Source organism: Catharus ustulatus, chromosome 1 (assembly GCF_009819885.2).
Source record: "Catharus ustulatus isolate bCatUst1 chromosome 1, bCatUst1.pri.v2, whole genome shotgun sequence".
NCBI lineage: Eukaryota > Metazoa > Chordata > Aves > Passeriformes > Turdidae > Catharus > Catharus ustulatus.
This window is the reverse complement of record NC_046221.1, coordinates 94,295,955-94,312,591: the sequence shown is the minus strand read 5'-3', so window position 1 is coordinate 94,312,591 and position 16,637 is coordinate 94,295,955. Positions and strand designations below refer to the sequence as shown.

Sequence of the window (16,637 nt, the reverse complement as noted above, 5' to 3'; positions counted from 1 at the left end):
TATGCAGCACATGTAGCTATACACTGATTTCTCTGGTAGCTGCAAAGCACATAGATATTTGCAAATCTCGTGGTGTTCTCATGTGTTCTGGACTTTTACACAGATAAGCACAAATTATAAGAAAGCTGTGGAACTTGTGGAGCTGGAGCAGGGGACAAACCATGGTCAGGAGACAAACTATGGGTAGCTTCAGGGCTGCACTGCAGCTCCATGCCACAGCCTGCAGCTTCCTCCACCTTCAGCCAGATAAACAATCACTGTGCCACACTGATGGCCTGTCCATCACAACTGGGTCTTAGGAGATGCTTATTGGGAAAGCAAAGTCCAATTGCCCAGGCAGGCTCTACTGCGCAGTTGCTGCTGCTGATCCCACCCTGACCTCCCTCCACACACAGCATCTGATTGATGGTGCTGGTGCCTTCCCACCCTGCTCCCTCACCACCTCATTTCTCTCTGTCTCCCTCATATCCTCCTTTCTCTTTGAATCATTAAGGATGTAAAAGACCTCTAAGGTCACGGAGCCCAATGACTAACCTGGCACCATCATTTCACTCCTAAACCAAGTCCTCAAGTGCCACATCCACAGTGCCCATTTGAACACTTCCACATGTCCTTTTGAACACTTCAGGGATGGTGATTCCACCGCTTCCCTGAGCAGCCTGTTCCAATGTCTGAGCACCTCTCCAGGGGAGACATTTCTCCTAATATCCAACTAAGCCTCCTCTGGTGCAACATCTGGAGACCATTTCCTCTTTTCCTATCACTCACTTGGGGAAGAGAACAACCTCCACCTGCCTACAGTCTCTTTTCAAGTACTTCCAAAGACCAAAGTGGTCTCCTGAGCCTCCTCTCTTAGCTGGGCTAAACAACCCCTGCTCCACCAGTAGCCCCTCATAGGACTGTGCTCCAGACCCTTCACCAGCTCCACTGCCCTTTCTCTGTACTTGCTCCAGCCCCTCAATGTCTTTTCTAAACTGTGGGGCCCAAAACCGAACACAGCATTTGAGGTGTGGCTTCACCTGAGCCAAGCAGAGGAAGACATTCACTGCCCTAGTCCTGCTGGTCACACCACTGCTGATACAAAGAAATACATTTTTGGCACTGGGCTGCCTGGAGAGCAGCCCTAGTGCAGCTGTGATGGGGACATGGGACACCAGTATGCATGGGCACACTGGGAGACCCCAGGGAAGGCATCTGCAAAATTCCCAAGCAGCTCCTGCTACCCCATAGGACAAGAGCCTGTTCTTCCCTCTGCTCTGCAACCCTGGGTGTGCACACACAGACATGTGAACACAGATCAGGTGGGCAGCACCAACCTTTTTTGGTGTTCTAATGCACACCTTGACACCATGCAAATATCAGAACTCCCTCTCACCACCTGCAGAGCTACTGCAGGCTCTTCCTAAGCCTAACCCCATTTTGGCCTTGGCTTTTTTGGCTCTCTCTTTCAGTGACAACAGCAAGACACACACTGCATAGCCAGAAAAACTTTCTATGAGAAGCATCATGTGGATTTGTGCTTGCTTTTCATTGACAGTGCTGAACTGGGGCATTTCACACCTCATGGAAACGGATGGTTTTTAAAAATTTTCTATTGCACTACAGGATCCAGGGCCAACTCACTCCCTCTCCTTCTCTGCTATGAACCTCAAAAGAAGTTAAGTCAGAAGAGTGACCTTGGATTTACATCTGTGATGGCAAGAACAACATTTACCTGAAAGTGAAATTAAGAAATTTGTGCTGTAAGTATAAAGAAGGTGCTCCTAAAAAATTCTCAACATAAAATTAATCTGGTTGCAAAGCAGGAACTGATAAATCAGCAGTGAAATTTTTACAAAACAGAAAGCTTAAGAAATCACAGCACTCCACTTCTTCATGATTCTGTGTCTTTTTCTTACTGTAAATCATTGCCACTGAGTTTAATAGGGCTTGCACAATAATGTAAGTATCTCTTAATATAATTGCTATTTGTGATCCCACTCATGCTTCAAAGATTTTTTTACTGGAGGGGAAAACTTCCATTTTCCAAGTGACTCATTTGTAATGAAGACTGAAAAAAGACCACAACCTTGTCTGCAATGAAATTGAATTAAAGGGGAAGGCATTTTTATGTGATGCCCAGCATATGAGTCAGGCATTTTGAACTATTTTAAGATTCAGCACCATGTTGCTCATGGACACTGAGCCTGTTGATCACAGCTGACCCAGAGCTGCTGGAGCAGGAGTGTTTCTAGCCCTTGTTTTTTAAATAAAATCTTATACTGTACTTTTACATTTCCAAAGTAGGTTTTTGGCTGAGGAAAAATGCCATCTTGGGTAAGTGTGGGGTTCAGTGGAGATGGGCATGGAGGACTCCAGCCCAAGACACAACACATGGGGCTGCAAGTTCTTCCACCCCCTTTGGCCCTCTGCTGAGACCACCCGTGCCAGTGCCACCCGAGAGATGAGTTTTGGGAACCCAAGCTTTCATGAAGCCAACAAAGCCCCATGGCACTGTCACCAAGGGGCACGAGAGGGGACAGTCACTCCTGCTGCTGCCATCAGCACTTCACCAACCCCTTGCACCCTCCCCACAGACTGAGTGCTGCACAGTTTATTCTGGTGTTTACAGATCAGCCAAAGGTTAGAGGTGTCCCCTCTGGTGGCAGAGGAGTGAGAGAAGAGAAAGAGATACGGACTATTGGTCCACTTACATCATTGGGAATAGTAAGTTCATGGGAACTGGTTGGAGTAGTGGCATCCAGTCCTATTCAGGGGACAGAGGGAAAATGTTACGCCAGCTGTTTGCAAGAAGGGCAAGACACAACAAATGAAATTTTAAAGAAGGAAACATACAGAAAGGAGAGAAAAAAAGAGAAAAGAAAAATAGAGAACTGCTAGTGAAACAGAAAAGAAAGCAAAGGATGCAAAACTCAGAGGGCTGGACTAATTTTAAATGAGTCTTATTTTAATTAACCTTTAACCCACCAAAGCAACAAATGTCACATGATATTCCACAGGGTCATCATAAAAAGCTTCTACAAAATGAAGGGTTTCCTCTAAAAATAGTCTCCAAAGCTTGTTCTAAACACATCAATTGAGAAATTAATGGAAGGCTGAAATTGGACCTGACTACTAGGAATTCTAGAATATGGAAAATTAAAGTGGAGTCGAATGAACAATTAGCTGAACAAAATACATATTTATGAAAAATAACAAAAAAAAATTAAAATAAGGACAAAGAAATTAACCTAAGAAAATCTGGAAAATTATATGTGGGATTAGTTGCTGAAGAAATGTTGGGAAGGGTAATTTTGGAAGGGAAATGGACAAAGTATTCTAAGCTGCATACATTTGTTTGTAAATTGGGTGGACAAAAGGAAAATGCTCAGGAAAAATGGAATTGCTGCTCTAACACACAGTAACATTACAAAAACGTACATCTCACAAATATAACCAGGAAAAGATTAAGGAGCAGGATGTTAATGACAAGAATAAGGAAAATACAAAGCTAGGAAAGGCAATTTTGTATTACTTGTAGATATTTTATCACATACATCACAAAGAAACAAAAAATATGTTTTGATGTAATGAATCTTTCTCTTATTTTTCTTTTTTATTGTATTATCTGTAAAGACATGCCAAAAATAGTAATTTCTTACTAGAATATTAAAAAAATCCACAAAAAAGTGACTAATTTTATTTGTATACATTCAGTTATGAATTGCATAAGCTTATTTCACACTGAATATCAAATAGTCAAGCTGCTTACAGAATTTGTGATGTAGGTGATAAAATGTTATTTGCCATACAAAGCATGTACCAGTACAGATGCACTTCTGTTCTGTGAAGTTTTTAGATGCCAAGCATGTATGTTGTGAAGCACAGTAAAAATGTTCATTTGCAGGCTTAAGTGACTTCTCACTCTTCAATCAAGAATTCAGCCGCAGCTTTTATTAAGTATGGAGCAAATTTTAAGTCCTTAACTAAATTTCCTTTGCATTTTGTAGCTATATTTGTATTATCTAGTAGGAATTGAAGCACTTGTCCCAGCAGTGATGATTACAGATGCTTTCAAGACATTTGGCTCTACAGGAATTCAACTTTCAGCATGCCATAGTTTCTTTAACTGCTGTTTCTGTGCCATGAGTACAAACTGCTTTCCCAAGTTTGCTTCTCTCTGATCCATGTCAGCAAAGCCTGGACAAGAAGCATGCCCAAGCATTTCCCTCAGAGCCAGCTGGTACATACTGTATGGTCCACAATAACTTTGCGAGGACTGAACAGAAGAAACTCAGGGCTTTTAGCCAAGGGCACAAATGAAGCAGTTGTGATTAATAAAAGTAACAAACAAAGCATGTTTTAGTAATGATGAAAGGAAATGTAACAGAGGTACGGGAGGGAAGAACAGAGATTAATGTGTAAAAACAGAAGGATTGCTGGTCATTGACCACATTTATTATTAAAATGATGTAATGACCACGGGAAACAAAGCTGTTAAGAAGAAGGACATCCCCAGGGGGTCATGGGTACGTACCAGGGAAACCAGGGGTGGTCTGCCCAAGGGGAGTAAAGGGGGGATGCTGCATAGCCAACTGGTGAAGCTTGGTCAACTGCAGGGCAGGATGGGAAATTAGAACTAACCAATCAAATGGAATTATTTCAGAGCAGAGAGAAACCATCTACGTGTTCTAAAACTGGATTAATTAAAATTATATTGAAAAATAAAAGGTTTAATCATTCATTCTAATCTACCATAGAGGAAAAAAAAAAACCCGAACTGGTTATAAATGACATCTCTACTGTTATTACATGTAATGGCTATTGTTAATATTAACTAATTACTGTAGAATTACATATTAAAAGAACTCAAATATATCACATGCAAAAAGACCAAGATAAATGTCATTTGTTCCTGGGCCATTGTACTTTCTAGCAATTATTACACAAGGTAAGAGATAAGCTGGGCTAATACTTGGCTATACAGTGTGTTGGCCAGGAAAGGCGTCCTTAGGCCGTGAATTTATTGCTAACTGTAGAAAGCAAATGCTGCCCAGAACAAATAAGAGGGAGAGAAACAAAAAGGGAGTAATTTACATGTGCTGGACTCACGTCTGGATGAGGGATGGCGTACTGCCCCTGAATTGTGAACGCCTGGAAACAACAAGCACAATTAAGACACGGGTTAGTCAGATGGGACAAGCAGCATTCCTGTTCTCATCAGAAAAGTCCTCATGGCCCCTCCAGCAAATGCCACCTGCATTGCTTTCCACACTGAGTGAGGTTTAATTGTCTTGTGCTGCTTGATAACCCTTGGCATGGTACAGAGAGGTCTCTGTCAGGCTGCCATTTACCTTTTGCAAGCTGAGAACGCCAAGTGCCACTGCCCGAACTCTGATGATCTTGGCTCTCAGCACCTCTCTTAAGCTCAGCTCTGTCTGCAGGAGCAGAGCTGAGGACACTGAGGGGGTCAAGGAGCACGGGATTGCAGTGACACCAGCGCACCTAGAGAGTGCTGATGCCAGAGCAGCACAAGGCACAGTGAGGAGGGGACAGACCTGCTCAGGGGATGCCTGGCCCTGTCCTCCAGCCCTGACTGCCAGGTGGTGCAGGTCCATGTGCCAGCTCTGAGCCACCTGGTCTGACAGCCACAGATGCCAACCAAGTGCCAGCAACAGTGTGCCCTGGGGCATCTCACAGTGTCCAAGCCCAGGCTGCTGTGCCAGTGGGTACCTGGGCATGTGTGCTGATGGCAGCCTGTCCTGCAGTGCCTGGGCACAGGGCCAGGAGGCCAGTTTGGAGACAGGAGCATCATGGAGACCCCAGCATGGTGGGTGGCCTTATCTTCCACAACAAGCCAAATATCCTCCCTCCAAATCCAGCCACTCTAGACCACAAGAGCAGCGCAAGGGATGCGGTTTCTGGTATCATTTCTGGCAGCACTGGAGTGAGGTATGGGGGAAAAAAAGGACAAGAGAGGAGGGATAGGGTGGCATGTCTGGCACCAGTTAACACAGCCCTTTGTCTCTCTTGCTAGTCCAGTTCAATTCTCTGCAGTGGCTTACAAAAACAAACTACAGAGAGTTTATGATTTTCTATTATGTATGAAAGGAATGACATGTCAGAAAAAAATTAATGTGCTTGTGCTTAGACAGGCAGGAAAGCAGAAGGACAAATTATAACATAAATATTGTAGTGGGAGAATTATAAACAGGAACAGAGCTGATTAGCTTAGTTTGCAAAATGCTTATTTGACAAAAGGCCTCTTAGAAAGTAATGAATCCTCTGCAAATGATAAAACAATTCATTTAATGGAGTTCAGTTATTAAAACCTTTAATGTTTCAACTGCATGATGCATATTTCTGCAGCAGAATTTCCCTTCTGGAGCAGAAACATTTAATTTAATTTTTAAATTAGTTATAAGGCCAGGCCATAATCTGGCAAACATTATGCACATGAGCAGTTTTCAGGGAGAAGTGTGTGTACCAGGCTCATGGGAGGTTCATGGGCAAACATGCCTAAGCATCTATAGGGGATGGGCATCACTGATGGGTTATAAACCACAAGAAAAGGTGTTCCAGTCCACAAAAGCAAGAGATCAGTGGGTCTAAAGGAAATGTATTCAAGCAAGTGAAACTTGTTTAACTGTTTCACCAAATGAAGAGAAGAACCTGAGTGGGGAGGGGCTCTGTGCTCAGCCAAGCACAGCAGCAGCTTCAGGGAGGTTACAGCTGGGTCTGTGAGCAAACAGTGGGTTTGGAAACCATGCTTCAGTGTCTGAGTGTCTGTGCTGGACCACAAGTGTCTTTTCTGGTCTCAGCTGTGCTTCAAACCCTGCTGAGAGAACATCTTTCACATGGCTGGTTTACAAGAAGTGGTCTGCAAACCAGCAAGAGCCCATCACAAAAAAGTCACCAGCAAACCTGATAGGAGTCACTCCCTCTCTCATCACTCTGCTTCCTCATACCTCCATGTGTACATAGGAGGAAGCAAACAAATTGGAGAAGTAACAAAAACAATGATCATTCAGTGCTCAGACCAGGTTTACTTGGTAGTCCATGAAAACTATGAAACCAGAATGCACAAGAGGGCCTTGAATTTTCTTCCCCAGAGAAAGAAAGAAAGAAAGAAAAGAAAAAAGAAAGAAAGAAAGAAAGAAAGAAAAAAGAAGAAAAGAAAGAAGAAAGAAAGAAAAAAAGAAAGAAAGAAAGAAAGAAAGAAAGAAAGAAAGAAAGAAAGAAGAAAGAAAGAAAGAAAGAAAGAAAGAAAGAAAGAAAGAAAGAGAAAGAAGAAAGAAAGAAGAAAGAAAGAAAGAAAGAAAGAGAAAGAGAAAGAAAGAAAGAAAAAGAAAGAAAGAAAGAAAGAAAGAAAGAAAGAAAGAAAGAAAGAAAGAAAGGAAGGAAGGAAGGAAGGAAGGAAGGAAGGTTTTAATTTCTCAGGCTTCCAGAAGATCATTTGATTGATTTAGCTTGAGAAAACAGTCTCTGTCTGCTTTACCCCTTGTCAGGGGACCCATGTTTTTTCTGAGGCTTAGGGCTGGGGCTTGCTAAGCTCAAGCCTGATTAGAGGCTACTGAGACATCTGTCCTGTAATGTTCCACTGAGCACATGGGCTATGGATCTGCTTCCATCAAAGTCAAGGACAACTTCCCTACTGACGTAAGTAACAGCAGGGATGACCTGGTCTGCACATCTTCCTCAATTCAGACCACTGTACTGGTAAGAGACATAAAGCAAAGCTGCAGCCTCTGAGTACCCATTTAAACACCAGTGTAGCACACGGGGTAGAAATTTCCACTTCAACCATTGCACATGCTGAATAACAGTAGGGGCAGAGCAGGGCAGCGTTCAGTTTCCTTTTAGTTTTGTTATGCAGTGCAGTATCAAAGAAGCACAAGAGAATTAAAAGCAATGCTTAGAGGGGAAGAATCCCAATTTCTTAAGGAAAACTAGAGATTATATTTTGCTTTATATATTATATATTACATATATATATGTATAATATTATATATATGTAATATAATATATATTATATTACTTATTGCACAAAGTCTTAAACAAAAAAATTCTTTCAAGATAGCCACGATGTAATTTAGAATAGAAAAATAACTTCTGATAGCTTAGCTGAAAGGTTGAATGGAACTAACAGTGCTAATTATTTTTTAAAAAATTAATTTCCACTAATGAAACCTGGTTAAAGTGTTTTTCCATACTGGTGTCCAAACACACCTTAAGAATTTTTTTAAAAATTCTGCTTAGTCAGAGCACACAGAAGGTGTCTGCCTCACACTCTCTCTCACATCAACAAGGTTGCATTAGAAAAGCACTGATATAACTGAAGATGACAAGAGCTATTAGATCTGAAAATAGGATAGCTTAAATTATTTACACAAACTGCTCACCACCCTCCAGCAAACAGTTTCAATGCTTTTGAGTAATCATATACAGTCTTTGAAGGCAGTGGCAATTACAACACTGGTAGAATAGGCTGCTGCATATATATATACACACACATTTCTTAAAGGAAAGCACTGCAGTGTAAACTTACACATAGGGAGTAAATTATTCTGACCTTTCAGTCAGAGACCAGTTTCTGGCACATTATTTTTTTTACATTTCAATTCAGCTTTGATCATTAAGGAAGCAGATTTCTTATTTTGATGACAACAAGCAACAGTAGTAGGCTCGAGCATGATGGAAGCTACTACATCCAGATAATGAAAATCTGGATAAATATCAGAACAAATCATTACAGTGTAGAAGGTAAAACTCTGAGACAAAAAAAAAAAACAGAGACAGTTCATGACAAGGGCTGTCAGAAGCATTTTGGTATATGCTTGGGAGGTGCAGGAGCTTCCTTTTACACCAGCAGACTGTGGCAGCATGGGTTGTCACACCAACAATGCCAGCAGCACCTTGGGCACTCAGCCCCACCAGGAACTCCATGTCCAGCTTCTGATCTCCAAATTGCTCAAGGTGGGACAATCTGTGCCAACAGCCCAAACCCTGTGACAGGGCAATGACCTTGGATGGGTTGATGGGGTGGGAGGGGGGACCTGACTGCAGATGTTCCACCGTGCAGGTAATTGGGCAATTGCTTAAAAAGGGACCTTGGGGAAAAGATCTGGTTGGATGGGGGTCCCTTACTGCCAGAGAAGCTTTACATATGTTAATCCTGAGCAGAGAGATGTCTGCCCTCCTCTAGGCTGCGTTTATGGGGTGATTTCCCCTTGAGTTAGGCAGGGCTTGCAGCATCTCACTCCTCCACCACTGCTTGAAGCTTGGTGCCTGCACAGGTCCCGACCCTGCCATGGGTTTGTAGGATATTTATCAGCTCTGTTCATCACTGGCTCTTCAGTGAAAGCTGCATTCCCCCTGCAAGGGATGATGGCAGAGCATTCTGCTACGCCTCTGTCACATGCTGCAGCCCATTTCAGGTATTACTAAAAAACACAGCAGAACCAACTGCGTGTGGGTTTTTAAACGGCAGATGAGAACCCTGACTGATACAGCTTAAAGTGAAAGGAGAATCATCAGAACTTCCTTATATAAAAAAGAAACAGGAATGTTGTTCTTGTGTTATCAATCAGGCTGTTCTACACCATGGTTGGGAAGATCTACATTTGCATAAAAGTAGTTCCAGCCACCTCGGAATTCATTGCTACTTGGTCCCGAGGGACTACAAGCAGTGGAAATTATGTATGTGTAAATCCTTACTGCAAAATGCACTATTTGATCCCCAAAAGTATGCAAACTATGAGAGAAAAATCACACTTTCCATTAGCAGAAATGTCCCGCTGTTTCATCATCTCTGAAAATTGACAAAACTGCTTTTACTGCTAATGAAGCTGCAAGTTAATAAAAAACCCCAATCACTACAATAAGCAGGGCTGGCCCACTCAATGAGCTCCTGATTTGGACACCTCTCAATCTGCAGAAGGGAAAACTTTTCTTAATTAGAAAGTGAAGTTAATGTTAAAGCTTGGTAGAATATAAGATTGTCACAATTTTGTGTAAAGTTTGCAATGCAGTGTTCTCCTGTCCTGCAAACTGCAAGCACACACAGTAGACAAAGCACATCAATACTATACCAGGCAAGAAAGAATAAAAGTTGAAAACTAACAGGCGCTGGCTGAGGCTGGGCCAGGACGGTGTGGTTTTCCAGCTGAAGCCAAAATGGGTCTGCTCTTACCTGGCCACCTGCAAAATGATAGGTGCAGAGGCAGGTTTGGGACGGTAGGGGATGGTGGCACCTTTGGGTGGGGACTGCAGACAAAAACACAAAGCAGTCAAAATGCAGAACAAAGAAGAGTTTGTATTAAAAAGATGTCTCTTTTTATAAATATTGGTCACCTCAGACAACAAGGCATGTATAAAACCCAGCCCAGCCCACCCTGCCCTCCACCCCATCAGACCAAAAAGCACTCTAGAGGCCTCTTGTCTGGGCTGCAAGGGAAGAGCTGAGCACCTGAGTGCATTGGCCAAAACAGGCAATGGTGACACCTGTGGTTTCATTACTGCCACTGTAAGATGAAGCTATGATGCTTCATTAAGCATGTTAAGGCATTTCAGGAAACACAGGCACAATTTTGAAAATGGCCAATGCCTTGGAAATTATGGGCATTTTTGGCAAGGGTTACAATGCTCAAATTTTTACATAAATTTATTTTGTGTATCATTTAATCTAAGGGCTAAAAAACTGCCATCAAAATGAAACTTACTGGTCTTATGCAATGACCTGACCCTAAGGAAGCAAAAAGTCCTGACTGGTCAAAATTACAATAATTTCACGATTATAAGCTGCACCTGATTATAAGCCACACTTCGGGTTCGGACCAAAATTTTAGTCAAAATGGTGTGGCTTATAATCGTGAAATTACTGTATTTCTATTTTAAACAAGGCCTGGATGTTTTCTGCCCTATTCTACATCAGAATAAAATGTGTTTCTTTCAGAATGACTGCAATTCTGTGCTGGACTTGGCTGTACAACAACGTTATGAGACCCTTGGACTGCTAAGCCTTGCTTTAAGAGACTTTCAAACTCCAGGAAAAGCAGAGTGTAACAGAGCCTCTGGAAATTCCTGGCATGAGCAGGGAAGGGCAGGCAGTGCCCCAGGGGAACCCATAGCAATTGACAATTATTAATAACGTGTTTGAGCATCTCCTGAGTGAGAAGGAACACACTGGGTGCCCGCTTACCTCCAGCATCACCACGCAGATCTGCTTCACACACTGGATGATGGCGTCGGGGGTGCCGGATATGGTCACCGCGCGCTCTGTCGAGTTGGGCAGCATGTCCCCTGCCACCTGTACCTGGGCTCCTGTGGACTTCAGCATAGACAGAGCAAAGGCATTGTCACTGCCATGCAGCAATGGCACATGTCCAGTCATTCACTGACACAACAGAAGGGGTGCAGCCCTAAACTTTTTGTCTTTTCTTTGTTGGACATGGTAAAGCATGTATGGAAACTCCTAACCTGGATGTGGATTTGGCTGTTCAAGACAGTTTGCCAACACTATCACCCTGGGGAGGTTAGTCCTCAGTAGCTGTTAGTGAATCAAACTCCAACCTGAACTTCAGGAGACTCTCAAAGACAGACAGTTGCAAAGCTGACTAGGAAGTGAAAAGGGTGAAATTAAATACTCTACAATAATTTAAAAAAATAAAAAGAAAAAAACCCCAATAATTGAAGAAGCTTGGCTAATCAAACAAGTCACTCTTTAATCTACTGATGGTTGACTTTTGTGTCTCTCGTTGAATTCAGGGCTTCCTTTTGCTATATGGTACAGAAGCACTTCTAAATCATAATTAGTGTTGATTAAATATATGCATATAATCAACTTTTAGCTCATTAATGAATCCAAGAATGTAATGAGCCACTTTTGGGGATTTTTTCTCTTTTAAAAAAATTTGATCTTGTGTGTCTTAGTTAGAAAAAAACCACAACAGAACAAAGGAAAGGAAGAAGAAAATACAGGAGGCCCAAACAACCTTTGACATTATTACACGAACACAGAAGACCTTTTCAGTCAATAGAGAGAAACTCAGGCATTTGATGTTGACTAAGCTCTTTAACATATTACGCAAAAGATCTGTTGCTGACTGTTATTGCAATGCAGTATTGGGCTTTAAAATAGAAGTTTTTTCAGTAACCATTGACTTTGCATCAGTCAGCAAGTAGTTAATTTTTTTTTCCTGCTAGTTATACACAACACATGTGTTACCCTTTTTTCCAAAGAATGATTAATGTACCGATTTCATCTTCTGTTCACTAGTGCTGTTTAAGACCAAAGTATCAATTCCTGGCCCCATAACCGGCTTTGGAACTTCACCATAATTTGATCAATCCCTCATGCTTTTGTTTTTTTTTTTTTTTTTCCATAATACATGTTGTTCCTGGATGCATGACTGAACAAGGAGCAGTTGCTCCTTTTGCAACTGCTCAGTGTGTTGTGTGATGATGAAATTAGACACATCTTGGGCTGGATGCTCCTTTGAGTTCCCCCTCTTTCCTGGTATTTGCTTTTTAACTTACATTCCCAGGTATCGGTACATCCAACACAAAAGACTGCCAAATACCAGAGTAATTTATGCATTCACTCCCACTGCTTATCTTGTTTCTTCTCTGACTTTGGTCATATATCAGTAGCAAGAAACAGGTAATATTTTGTCCATTACCCTTATGCTTAGGAAGATGTGCAGTGTGACTTCTCACTACATTAGCCTTATCAAAACACCTATTTGGCCAAACATTATCCTTTCACCAGACTACAGGCAATTGCTTCTGAAACTATGCTCGTGAGGATAAGCACTTCAATCACTTCATTTAACCAACAGACCAATCTCACCTTTAAAAACCTATGTCCTGAGCATGTTCCCACAGCTCTGAGTGGCGTTACCAATACTGAATATAAAATCTAAAGTATAGACATCTGTAAAACCTAGAGCTAAGCAATCACTAGCACACAGTTCACACTCATGCCTGCTCCTATTTTAACATAACTAAGAAATCAACTGAGAAATTCCATAAAACCTACTGTCTTTGAATCCACACTTGAGATTAAAAAATGGAATTTCAACTTTGTAGAGCCTGTCAAAACCCTTTTGTTTTGACACAGGCAAATTAAAAAAATGGATCAACGTGTTATTTTAGTATTCAACACTTCATCCTATGTCACAACTAATTAAAATTTGGAAGGAATATTGTCACTTCCTCCAGAATAACAATCCATTTTTCTGAAATGTCCTATTCAGATTTTCTCTATATAACTGAGCATATACCTGATACCTGATTTTCTTGTATGAGTGATTAAAAACACTAGATCCTTGGCTTGGCATGTGCTATATTGTTGCAGTCATGCATGGTACTTTTTGCATTTTTGGTTAGACAAAAAAGTGGCTTTTTAGCACACTGAATGAATACCTCTAGCTGAAGTCTGGAGTAAAAACTAAATTCTGCATGTGTTTGGAACGCATCAAATCAAGTCACCTCTGGTACAGTGACTTAAGGAGAAACAGGGAAGAAACAAGAAAATCACACTTTTCTAGAAAGTAAATTTAATAGCCTGGAATCCCCAGTGCTGCTTGGGCTTTTCTCTGACTGTAAGAGTGGTAATTAATTTGGAAATGTGCTGCAACTCTTTGACTAGGAGTCCCCTGGGCAGGGATCGTGCTGGAAGACAAACTTGAAGAGCTATTTGTCACTGTTGCTTTGCTTAACTGTGCATGAAAGACTTTATACATTTGTAAAGCTGTTTCTCTATTTCACACATGGTCTTTAGTGTCAAGGAAAGTACAAGTCCAGCTGTGCTGGACCCTCTCCTTCTCCCAGAGCAAGGCTTTTCCAGGTTTTTCAGTCGGACACATGCTCATGTTGGTGTGATCAGCAAAGTGCAGTGGGTGATGCTGGCAGGGCACACTGCAGTAGGATGCTGAGCCAGCCAGTGCCCCCAGCACACATGCCAAGACTTACCTCCCTGATTTCTTTGATTTTGGAGCCTCCTTTTCCTATAAGGGATCCACACTGGCTTGCTGGGACGACGAGCCGCAGCGTTACAGGCGGTTTGCTTGTCACCGAGCTGTTTGTCATCGAAGCGTTGATGTCCTGTAATCACAGTGCCAGCAAGCATTAGCGGGGGGTTTTGCCACTCCTGGCGAGCACTGAAGGGCTCAGAGCAAATGCCCAGGCTGTCTGTGGAGGACCTGAGGAGTGTGCAAGCAGCTGTAGCTGGTTTTTATGGTAAGGAAAGCTCACCACAGCTCTGTTGGTGATACACTGCAAGCAGGAAGCTGCCTGTGCCAGAGGAACCCTTCGGATGTCTGGCACTGCAAGATCTGTGCTGTGGGACCAGAGGGCAAGACTAGGGAGGAGGAGGTGTATTTGCCATTACACTAGCCAAAACAGGACAAAAAGACAAAGAAGCTTTTGGATTCACAGGCTTCCAAAATCTGTTTCAGTCTGTTTTGGTGTCTTTTTCACCACCTCAGTTAGAAAATTTACACACTGTAATGCATCTCTACATTTCACGTGTCTCTTCCCAGATCTGATTCAAAGGAAAACGGTTTAAAAAAGGAATGACAAAGAACATGTGAATAATTTGAAGCAGAGAAACTCAGATGATTTTGGTAAGTCTTCTGCCACTCTCTAGATTTAATTTCTCTTTTGTAGCAGGTCCATAAATATTTGTAGCACTACACAATTTCTAAAATCTTTTCCATCTTGGTTATGTAACCAGAGTACAAAAGGCTCAGCAGAACAGTAATTGCCTGTGTCCATGTAACACATCCATGTATCCCACTATCCAATGAGACTACATTACACACTCCCATAAGCACTTCAATACACTACTTGTTGCAAGGTTTAAATTGTTTTAAATATATTTTGTTGGTTCAAAATCTTGTAGGCAAGACAAAACAATCCCTCTAAAGACTTCATTGCAGAGGAAAAGATAAAGCTTTTCTTCCCACTGATCATGGGATGCTTTGAAGGAACTTAGGATGATAAAAGCTACAAGCTGCACATTGCAGCTGCTCAACAAGTCATGAGAATTACAGATTGTTTTGGTAATACTAGCTATGAGTTGAGAAGACTCATCCATGAGGTGGCATGGTACAGCTATTATACTGGAATGGTACTAAAAGATTAGGACAGGAATGAGAAAACATGCATTTCCTATTAAGTTATTTATGATGCAACAAGAGCTCCAGCAGACAAAACTGATGTGATTTCCTATACTTATAAAGAGAATCGCTTAAAAAAAAACAAACCAAAAAAACAAACCAAGTGACTATATTGTGCAAACAGGACCCCAAGCTATAAAAAACCAACCAACAACTAAACTACTCAGCACTTCAAGAAACTCTGCACATCTCACTGAACCAGTGTGGGAGCAGAGTGACACCAGCACTGATTCCTGCAGTACTTCCCCAGTTTTGATGACAGCATTCTTCCATCCAAGAAAAGGCTTGGTATGACCTTAATTAGCTAAAAAGAGAAGAAAATAAAATCTAGAATGGAACAAGGCATTGCTGCATGTGACGAGTCAGCTACCAAAACATTCCTCTGCCAGCCACTAAACATTCTGTTTAGTGGTTGTGTCAGTGAGAGATTACAATCCAAAATAAAGCAAAAAGGATAACAGAATTTTGCAGTACCCATGTATCTGAGATAAAGTTACGCTGATTTTTCAGCTGGAAGATTCCATCTCACTGTATCATGTTTGTGTCAGGTGGAGGCACATGTAGGTGAAAAATCCTCTTCAGCCGCACAGCACGAAATTTAATAATGTCTCCTAGTTCCATGTCATATGCAGCCTGGCCTCAAAGCCTTCGCTGAACTTTCTGCCTTCAAAAGCACTTTGCAGGAACTGGAAGCCACTGTCATCATCATTTAAGAAGAGCAAAATCTAAACATGGGGGCTCAGCAGCAAGGAGTACATACAGGAATTATTCCATCTTAAATAGGTGACGAAGGAGAAACAAGCAGAAAAAAATCCCCTTCAGAACTGCAGGCTTCCGAGTAAGGATGGCTGGAGACTTTCCCACAGAAAGCCATCTTTCAAACTGGGGAGATTCCTATTTAACTTCTAACTTTTTGTGGCTTTACATCCATTTCTTCAGGGCTCTGGCATACACTACAGCTGGACCTTGCGTGGCTTTCTCCCTGCTTGGCTCCTCAGCCAAGATAGGCTAACTGGGAGCCTGGAAGTGCTGAAGAGCCAGCAGTGTCCCTAGCTCTTGGCATACCAGGGTCATAGCTCATAAGGCTTCCCAAGATAAGCTAACCTGGCAGCTCAGAAATCTACCAAGCCTCCAAGGAAAACAACATAGTACAATTCTTCTCTTCTGGTTTCAAAGGAAGTGTTAAACTTTCCAATTTTCACAGCAAGGAGGATTCTGTGAGGTGGCTCCTCACTTGGAAATAACCACCAAAGTTCTGACCACAGCTGTACTAGCAATAATTAATGTTTGTCAGAAAGGCATCACCCTGATTGCTTTTATCACCTTCCTTTCTTTTCTCTTCTCTTCTTCCTAGAGCTGAGCAAGTTCTCCATAGATGTTTACAGAGGAACAAGGATTCTAAAAATCCTTTTCTTATTTATCTGAGAAGGTCTGGCTACTGAGCTGCGCCTGTTGGTTATTCCAGTGCTTAAGTAT

At 41.9% G+C, this 16,637-nt stretch overlaps 1 protein-coding gene across 1 annotated transcript in view; it reads right to left on the bottom strand.

Annotated features, from left to right (window-relative positions):
• LOC117004646 (poly(rC)-binding protein 3-like) overlaps positions 1-16,637 on the bottom strand; it is a 498,514-nt gene that overhangs the window by 14,201 nt on the left and 467,676 nt on the right. The window contains 7 exon segments of the mRNA XM_033075599.2: positions 2,694-2,746; positions 4,517-4,592; positions 5,092-5,133; positions 10,103-10,188; positions 10,191-10,245; positions 11,180-11,308; positions 13,954-14,085. Coding sequence (XP_032931490.1) covers positions 2,694-2,746; positions 4,517-4,592; positions 5,092-5,133; positions 10,103-10,188; positions 10,191-10,245; positions 11,180-11,308; positions 13,954-14,085 — 573 coding nt within the window.